The sequence below is a fragment of the Phaethon lepturus genome, unplaced genomic scaffold (genome assembly GCF_000687285.1).
Source record: "Phaethon lepturus isolate BGI_N335 unplaced genomic scaffold, ASM68728v1 scaffold46268, whole genome shotgun sequence".
Classification (NCBI taxonomy): Eukaryota; Metazoa; Chordata; class Aves; order Phaethontiformes; family Phaethontidae; genus Phaethon; species Phaethon lepturus.
Window position 1 is genome coordinate 1 of NW_010560641.1, and position 9,657 is coordinate 9,657.

Here is a 9,657-nt window from a genome sequence, read left to right on the forward strand (position 1 = left end):
CAGGGGGAGCTGAGGGGCGAGTGGGGTGGTCGAGGCAGGGTCAGGTCGGGGGATTTGTTGCTGCCCCCGCGGTGAAGGGGTCGCGCTGCGAGAGCCTAAGCTGCTGGGGGAGCGGTGCCGTGTGTGGGCCCGGTGGGCTCGAGCGGGCGTCGTGGTGGGGGAGAGCAGGGCCCAGCCTTTCCTCGGACTCTCTCATCGCGCTTCGCCACCTGTTTGCTGCGGGAGCATCGGCCTGGTTACTTCCGAGGGAAGAAGCGGGACGGCGGGATAGATGGTGGCTTCTGCGAACGAGGGCTTGTTATCCAAAAAGTTGCTCGTCTTAAGTAAACTCTTTGCATATGTTCTGAGTTCCCGGAAAGGACACAGTTAAACACACCTTTATTTTGCTGATAATGGATGAAGAGAGTCTGGAAGCAGCAATTCAGACCTACAATGCCCAGCTGCAGCAGGTGGAGCTGGCTTTAGGGGCAGGCTTGGACCCATCGCAGCAGTCGGACCTGATTCAGTTGCAGGAGGATTTAAAGCAGCTGATAGAATTGACTGAATCCAGCCTGGTGTCTGTTAAAAAGAGCAAACTTCTGGCTACTCTAGATACAAATGCCTCCTCCTCCTCCTCCCCAGTAGGTCCTCTGGAGCAGGATACCAACCCAGACCATTCTGCCCAAGATGAGGAGTATGCTGCTTTTAAGGAAGCCATTGCTGAGCTTGGGACTGAGGAGAAGCCTTCAGCTAATAACGATGAGATAGCGTCAAAGAGAGATGAAGAAATTGATGACAAAAATGAATCAAAGTACAGTGAAGAGGAGGAGGAGTCTGACAGAGAGGAGGAGGAGGAATTGAGTGGGATGAAGGTTAAAGCTCCCTACTACAGTTCTTGGGGGACCCTGGAGTACCATAATGCCATGATTGTGGGGACAGAAGACTTAGAAGACGGCAGTGCAGGAGTCAGAGTGCTGTATCTCTATCCAACTCACAAGTCTCTGAAGCCATGCCCATTCTTCTTGGATGACAAATGCAGATTTAAAGAGAACTGTCGGTAAAAAAAGAAAAAGGGGTGGGAGGGGGCTTACGTCCTTCCTGTAGCTAAAGGTGTTGTCCTTCAGAGGGGTAAGCCGCCTCTGAAAGTACCATATTTGGCTTTTGTACCAAATGAAATTTTGCCCTTTTGTTTATGTTTTTAAAACTTGTTATGGTAAATAGTGGCATCAGTTTGGCTGTTTTCTTTAGCTAGTGCAGAGATTAAATGGAAAAGCCCATGAGAAACTTACAGATGTTTTACATGATCATTCAAGTGGCTGAATTAATAACCGATTAAGTATTTGAAAGTAAAACACCAAAGTTTGTTGATAGTGCATACATTCCAGTTGCATGGAGAGGTTCTTTGGAGATCTTCAGAACTCAACTAGATAAGGTTTTAAACAGCCTGATCAGTCTTTGAAGTTGGTTGTGCTTTGAGCAGGAGGTTGGACTAGCGACCTGCGTGTCTCTCATACAGTTTATCTCAGAGGATCTGTGAACTTCTTACTGGATGTGTCACTAGCAAGGAAAGCTTAATTCTCTGGGGTGGGATGCGTTCTTTGTTACATGGCTTAAATAATATGTGGAAGATGAAAAATTAATAACTTGTATAATTGAAATGATGCACGATAAAACTTCTGTTATTTATTCTGTTATTTCAATTACTGGTGAAGATTCATCGCCACTGACAACTCATTTGCACTTCCTTTAAGGAGAGAAGGAATTTTTATTTAAAGCTTGCTAAAATGAGGTAGAGATAATTCCTCTTCTGCCTCCCCTGGCAGGTTTTCACATGGTCAGGTGGTCTCTGTGGAAGAGCTTCAGCCGTTTCAGGAGCCCAATCTGAGCACGCTGGAGGTGGGCTCAGCCTGCCTGGCAAAACACAGCGATGGAATATGGTACACTGCAAAAATAACCGGTGAGTCTTGTGTGAGAGTGCTTTGCCGGGATTCTGTGTGGAAGACGAAGGCTAATGCTTAAGTGAATATAAAACTTGACTATCTCGGTTAATGATAGAAGAACGTTAACTGTGTAGCTGCAGCCCTAAACTGAAAATCTTGACATAGCTGAGAAAACATTCTGAGTTTTGTCAGGCTGAGGAGGGGAAAAGGCTTGGAGAGTGTTAGACAAAAAGAAGACATGAAGAGCAGGAATGTGGAAAGGAAATGGCTACATGGGCATTAACTGCACCAAAAGGGAAGAGGCGGGTATTGCAGGAATTTGCATGCCTATTAGGTTAGAATTGCAATAAACTGCTCTTGCTTAAACAAAAGCCAGGTGAGCTGGCCCTGCCCATCAGCTACTGATACAGGCTTCCCCATATCCTGGGAAGGGTGAGGGTTTAGTCTCTCTTTCCATCTTTCTTCAACTATTACTAGGTCAGAGGGGAGCAAGTCTAACTTTAATTCTGTTTCTCAACAGCCCATCTTTCTTCTTTTTTGGAAATAAACACTGAAGTATCAACACAGGCATTGTGGAAATAGCTTTTCATTGCAATGGGTGCTTCTCCCTCCCAGACAGAAATCTAAAGCACAAAGAAGAACCAGAATTTTTTAAAACACGTGTTCCTTGGGCCTTCTCCCTCTCCCATGTCATTCCACTGAAGCTAACTCTGTTCTAGAAAGCCGTCTCTGCCTGTTTCGTATTGGAGACTTAGTGGAACTCTTGTCCTTGCTTTTCCTTCTGTAGACATCGACAGTGGTTACTACACTGTGAAGTTTGATTCACTGCTGCTCAAGGAAGCTGTTGTGGAAGGAGATAGTGTCATTCCCCCACTGCGAAGTGAAGATGGTGCCTCATCTGCTGAGTCTGATGAAGACAGCGTTGATGATTCTGGTTATGCTAAAGGTAAGAGAATGGGGACAGTGTGAGCAAAAGCGACTTGTGATCTAGGTCTGTCTTTCTCTGGGACCTACCGAATTACTCTCCTGGAGCTTTCATTACAAGTGTTTCTCCTCCGATGAAAGAGTAGCTAATCTCTTTATATGTTGCTGAAAGATAGAGAAGGGTCATTAGCTATTATGTTAAATTGCAAACTAAAATCTTTGTTTTATGCCAATTACTGGGTTAATGAAGGTTGGAGGTTTCCATGGAAACTTCCAGCATGTGAAAGAAGAGCGTGTGATAATTCAGAGCCGAGTTCCAAGCTCTGGAGGCTTGGAACATCTTATGTGGCTAGTGGAGTTGAGCTAATAAGTGAATCTGGAGACTTTCTCATCTCTGGGAGCTCCGTGTAGCTTCGTGACACAAGAGTACGAGACCCCAGTAATTGTGAGTGTTTGGTCCTTCCCAGGCCTCGATGAGGTCGCAGGAACAGCCATGCCCTGTTTTACTATTGAAGGCTGACAGAGAGAGCCCAAGTGACTTCTTTGAGATTACACAGGCAGCGCTGTCCCTGTGCTAGTGCCACAGTTACATCACAGTCACAAAGTTGTGTCCTAGAGCTTTTTAATTTAGCCTAATAGAGATTATTGGATCCTAATAACACAAAATTAGTATTGTGGCCTAGAGGAGCCTCACAGCAGAGACATGAGCTGGAGGCACAGAATACATACTACCTGCCACAGTGCCAAATTTTACTCTGATGGCATATGTCAGTCTGTTTGACCATCCTAGAAGGAAGGAAGGGAAGCCTAAGAACTTGTGGGTGATTCTTCCTGGAATTATGAGGTGGTATGTGCATTAAATCAAGTGAGATCTCTCATTTAAGTAACTCGCTGTGCAGCCTTCATAAAAGGTGACAGCTCAATAGGAACTGAGTAAGGCTGGAAGAGCTGCTGAATGATTCTAGGGCGAGGGAAGTTACCGCCTTGTGAGGGGTGTTCATGCTGTGTGGATGCCCCAGATGAAGGTTTTGCATAGCAGCTTTGTTTCCGTGTTTCACTGATTCTTCTCTTCCGTGCCACAGTGATAGATTCAGGAATTCCAGAGAACGGGGAATGGACTCCTGCATGCAGTTCCTCTTTTGGTGGCTGGGAAGCCCATACTCGTGGTATTGGCTCCAAACTGCTTGTTCAGATGGGATACGAGTTTGGGAAAGGTAAGGGGAGAAGGGGGTCCTGGTGGTGTGAGGGCCTGACTGCCTCGTCACCTCTGTCTCCTGATGGATCCTAAAGCTGGTTAAGAAAAATGAGTTTTTTGGATGAAGCCTGTTAGATAAGGCTCAAGCTGTGTGATGAATTGCACCTGTGTGGAAGTGTTAGCAGGCAAGAAGGGATAACTTACTTAATCGAAGTACAGGCATATGTGTGCACAAGCCCCTGTATGGTAATAGCAAAAATTGGAGGCCTTTAGAACCATGGTCAAGCTAATGATTAAAGCCGTGAGAACTGTTGTATGAGGTGTTCAAAGGCTTTAGGTGGAAAGGAACTGATCTATGAAGCTTCTGATGTCTGTGTTAAAGCATCTCCTGGCTCTAGACGCAGACTTCAAAGCCGGCTGAACTAGCTTCTTGCTACACAAATTGTACTGAGCCTTGGGGGCTTTAGGAGGCCAGTCTGCTGCTTGCATTTGTCTCCAGTTCTCCCAAAGGAACCAAACCAGTTTTAAGAACATGGCTTGAGAAGCTGAGAATGTGAGGCTGAACCTGGTTTCAGAGAAACCGGCCTGACGGATGGCCTCGGGCTTTTTGTCACATTTCTTCTGCTGTAGAAGGCTCATGTCGTAGCATCCTCAGCCACCGTGCTGTGGCCTTTGCTGCTCCCCTTGACTTGGATGGTAGTTATGGCTTTTTATACCTCAAGAGTCTGTTTGCTTGTTCTAAGCTTGTGACTGTCAGTATGAGCTCGTGGTGGGAGGTGACTCAAGAGGGGATGTCCTCGCTTGCAGTAATTGCTTGGTCTTTCCTTAGGGTTAGGGAAGAACTCTGAGGGCCGAGTGGAGCCGGTGCAGGCCGTGGTACTTCCTCGAGGGAAGTCCCTGGACCAGTGTGCTGAAGTGCTTCAGAAGAAGAAACAGGGGAAGTTGGACCCAGGCAAATCGAGGAAATGCCAAGCAAAGGGCAACAGCTCTGGACAATCACCTGCGGGCAGCCGTAAGCCTCCGCACAATGTGTTTGACTTTTTGAATGAGAAACTGCGAGGGAAGAGCACTGGGGAGAAGGCTGGAGGGATGGCACTGCCGGAGAGGAACAGCAAAGAGATCTACCACGCTAGCAAGAGCACCAAGAAGGCCCTGAGTGTCCGCCTCTTCCAGACAATGGAGAAGATTGAACAAACGCAGAAGGATATCAGAGGAATCCAGCAGGCCCTGGCACGCAACATTGGACGGTAGGAAAACATTCTCTTTGGGACTGCAGGACGAACTGAGAATTCTTGGTGCTTCTGGGAAGGGGTGGGCTTGAAAGGAGATTGAGGAGGAACAAGTGAAACATATCTGGATGAGACCTAAGGAGAGTGGATGAGAGAGACCTTAGCATGTGCTTGAGAGCAGCTTGGACACTGGCGGATGTGTCTGGAGTCTTTTAACTGGAATTCAGACTGTGGCGAAGAGAGGAGCTCTCTCAGGAAAGGCACTGGAGTCCTTTCCTTCTCATACGCATCTCTGCAGTATTGCTGTTGAGCATCACAGGAGGACATTTTCTAGCCCAGGTTGTGCTGAGCGTCAGGTTCTTCCTGGCTTTCAGCAGGTCACTTAGGCTAATCCCACAGGAAAGGGCAGACCCTCCTGGGATGGTGACAAGCCTTTGATCTTACCATGCAGGATGACGTTGCTGTAATGCTTTTTGCTTTCAGGCACAGCATTGCTACAGCTCAGCTGGAGGAGAAGCTGGCTAATGCGCACAAACAGCTGGGGCAGCTGCAGGCCCAGGAAGCCAGCCTGCAGCGGGAGCAGAAGAAAGCAGAGACGCATAAGAAGATGACTGAGTTCTAGTCTCTGAGGAAGGCGTTTGACTGCAGTGATTGTCCTCTAGCCAGCCCCGGTGCTCATGGTCTCAGAGCCTGGGTAAGCCATCCTGCTCCTCTGGGCCTCAGGCTGCCCAGCCTGAAAACTGGGCTGAAAAGGAGCAGTTTCTAAAACTAGATGCTTCTGAGCTGTTCTGAGAAGGGGGAACAGTACACATCCGTCCAGCCCTGAAAGCATTCAGTGAGCCTGAGCTAAGGACTAGTTACAAGAAGTACCGTTCTCTGCTCTCTTGCACGCGTCTTTCCTCAGTTGTCGCTGCGGTAGCACCTCCATCCAGAGTCTGTAGCTACTCGGGTGATAACACTGCTGGCTACAAACCAGCTAAGGAGAGGCTTTGAAAGCCCCACATCCTGCCATCAACTGTGGCTTGTGTTTGCAGCCAACTGACAAGCACAAGAGGAGGCAGAGTCCTGAGCACATTCTGGTGGAACAGAAAAGGTGTGTGCTGGGTGAAAAAAACAAAGGCAAATTGCTTCAGCTGCTCTGGTTTTTGCTACGGGATTAAGCTGAGAACTCGTTTTTTTGGGGAGCGGTTTCTTGTAGCCCTGGTGTGGTGAACAGACAGGAAACTGGTAGCTTGGAGGTGGGTACCAGTGGCCTCAAGCATCAGATCTCACCAGTTTGACTGTAAGAGTACCCCGGGACACGCTATAGCCTCACTCATTGACTTGGTGTGGGAGGCTGTGTGGTTCCACAAGCAGAGTGCCAAAGCTGGGGGAATAGGACAGCAGCAGAGTAGCAGATTCCCAAACTTCCTAGCTAGGAACAACTCCCCAGGGAACCCTGTGATTTTGCCATCGTGACTCGAGTTTTTCCTGTCCTACATGGCTCGTTGAACACATGTCCTTGTATTAAAAAACCTCGGGACCCAGATCCAGGTCAGACTGGGCCCCAGATGAGCACACAGATCAGGAGTCTGCAGGTGCCCAGCATGCAGCCCTCTCTGTGGGAGAGCTTCGGGCTATGCTGTGAGCAGGCCAAGCACGCAAAGCGCCCTTCCCTGCAGTGTGGACAGTCTTTGGACAGGAGGGATGTCTTCTCCCCGAGGTTATGTTCTGGATTGGTGGCAACCCGTCCTTGCCCCAGAGGAGATGGTGGTTTCATCAGACTCTGTTTCTGGTGGGACTTGTGTATTGTAATTACTTTAAAAAAAAAAAAAAATTGTTTGCAATTTTATGCCAGTATCTTAAGGACACGTGTTTTTTTCCTTAATTTAAGAAACCGATTTCCTTTTATTCTGAGAGTCATTTTTCTAATGAAAAGTTTTGCTCTTTTAGTACCACCTTTTTTATCTGTTCCTAAGCAAAGCTGTCAGGCTGGGCAGGGCTGCGCCTACTTGTAGGATCAGGCTGCCAAACTAACCAGAAAATCTAAAGCTGAAAGAGATAGGATCAGAGTTGTTCAAGTCATGTGGGATTTAGCATTGCTGCAGCCACACCTCAGAAAACACAGAGCGACAGCAAAAGTAAATGAGATGAACTTCTTCGGGAAACCTGTTAGAGTTACTCCCTCCTCTTGGAAAACACTTGGGTCCTGCTGTGACGAGCAGCACCGCATAGTCGTGAAAGGTGGCGCGGGCTGCCTCGAGCCCTTCAGCATCCATCGGTTTCTGACTAAATTGGCCTTATTATCTTCATTGTTCTGAATTTGTGTTCTCCATGCACTGGGCTTAACTGGAGGGTTTAACAATGGTTGCTCAGTGCCCTTCCCTCACAAATGACCGTTTGTTTCCCGCACTCAAGCGTTGAGTGGTGACAAGGACTAATGTGCCCAGCTTAGCATGGGTACTCACTGAAGTGGCCCATGACTGGTGAGCAGAGCTGGGCAGAGAAATTTCTTGAGTTTTGTTTTGTGCTCTGACACTATTTAACATCATCATCATCTCTTTAAGAATTGGGTGTATTAGCCCTGTCTCTCGGCTGAATCCAATTTGACCCTTCCTTGGGATTTCCACAACCTCACTTGTCAGACTTGTATTCAAATGGCTGCTGCCTCCCACCCAAGACAGTTCACGTCCCTGCTGAATAAAGTAGGTTTTATTTTTTCCCTCTGTCCTTGTGAGGCGTTGTTCATTTGCAAAGTAATGACATGTGGAGACCCATTCTTTCCTTGCACTCACCTTTGGATAGAGAGCTGGTGCTAAAACCAGCTCGGTGGGAAGCGGAGCGCAGCAGAGGGTGCTCTTGTGTGCGCAGCCGAGGCGGGGAGAAACCCAGCCTACTGTTGGGTGAAGCAACCACCTCTGAAGGCCAGGAAGCGAGCTGTGGTGTGTGCTGCATGGTATCTGCTCAGAGCTGTCTGCTCTAGAAGCAGCTAAAGAGGAGTGGGAGAGCTCAGATCAAGATGTTTGAAACGTTTGGGAGCCCCTAATTAGGAATAACTCAGCAGGATGAAAGGAATGAAATTCTCCAGATTGGCTGACAAGGGAGAGAGCATGATCAGATTCCTGCTCTTCACACTCCTTGGCTTTTGAGTTTCTGCAAAGTAAGTGGTATTTGCTTTCTTGCCTGGAAAACTCGGGTATCTGCAACTAAACCACGGGCTGAAAAATACTTTTAAAAAACCTTGATCCATATAGAAATTGCAGCCTTGCCGGAGATTCTGTTGCAGCTAGCTAGACTGAACAGGCAGGATTCCTGCGGGTAATTGCAGTGGGGAAGCATCCTCTGTGTTAAACTTCTGGTGGTCTGCAAGCTTTGTGCTCTGGAAGCATCTGGGCTTAAAAGGGAAGAAGAGGTGCTTGAGCTTGGCAGCGCTGTTGGGATTCCTTGGCTTGAATCCAGAGATTGAGTGGGAACCGATTACTTTCCTGGTGATTGAATCATTGAGTTCAGTGGTGTGGGGCATTGGTTTTTTTCAACAGAAAAATCTCCAGTCGTCTTGTGAGGAGGGGGACTAGAGTTTTTGCTTGCATGTGGAACAGCTCTTGGGGAACTGCTGAGCTCCTCGCTGCAGGTGAGGAGCCTTGAGAGAATGTGGTCATTGAAGCACTATCTATCTTCTGTAAACCTGAAATTATGTAAAACTACTGAATTTGTGGCAAGAAAGCCATTGTGATAGGCAGGTGATTGTGGAGGAAACAAGTATCTCTTAATACCCCCGTCCTGTATGTTGGAATATGGCTTCCCATAGCCAGTTCACCAAGGTCTCGCCAGAACGGGTGTCCTGCTGCTGCCCAGCTCTGCAGAAAATCTCGCTAGCAGGTTCTTGACTTCTGCTTAGAAGCGCATTTCTCTGCTCAAGCGAGCTCATTGCCGGCAGTCGCGGAAGGGTGGGAAGAAAGAAAAATGCTGAACTATGTCAGCCTCGACCAAAGCCCTGGGGTGTGAACAGGCGGGTCGCTTAACGTTTTAAGACTATGATTTTCACAAAAGCCACTGCAGCATATGAGTAGCCATCAGGATGTAATTAGAAGCGTGCATCTGAGTTTTGTGACATTTGGGTCTGGCGTTTAGAAATACAGTTGGTCCTTTGTAAATGAAACACCTCCAGAGGAGTTTGACCATGAAATCTCTCCCTCCCGCTGCAGAAATGCGAGTGAAGTGGGTGAGATCTCGTGCCTGCTCCATGTTTGAAATAGTCTTAAAATTTACTAATTGCATCCCATGGTCCAGGGCAGATTCAGTGTTGTTCACTGCCTGTTATGAGGCTTTCACTTTTCGTAAATGAGAAGACCTACTTCTGCTTCTTGGGACTTTTTTTTGGTGCAACTCCCCAGGGTACCTGAGCTGTTTG

General features: G+C 47.7%; 1 protein-coding gene across 2 annotated transcripts; it reads left to right on the forward strand.

Annotated features, from left to right (window-relative positions):
- Positions 1-392: 392 nt before the first annotated feature.
- ZGPAT (zinc finger, CCCH-type with G patch domain) lies at positions 393-6,040 on the forward strand. Of its 2 annotated transcripts, none has more exons than XM_010293728.1 (6): positions 393-1,036; positions 1,803-1,936; positions 2,707-2,865; positions 3,926-4,057; positions 4,868-5,285; positions 5,751-6,040. In XM_010293728.1, the coding sequence occupies exons 1-6, from the start codon at positions 393-395 to the stop codon at positions 5,887-5,889; spliced, it is 1,626 nt and encodes a 541-aa protein (XP_010292030.1). In that variant the 3' UTR covers positions 5,890-6,040. The 2 variants fall into 2 exon arrangements, with proteins under 2 accessions (XP_010292030.1, XP_010292031.1); XM_010293729.1 differs by having other exon boundaries at positions 2,707-2,853.
- The last annotated feature ends 3,617 nt before the right edge of the window (positions 6,041-9,657 follow it).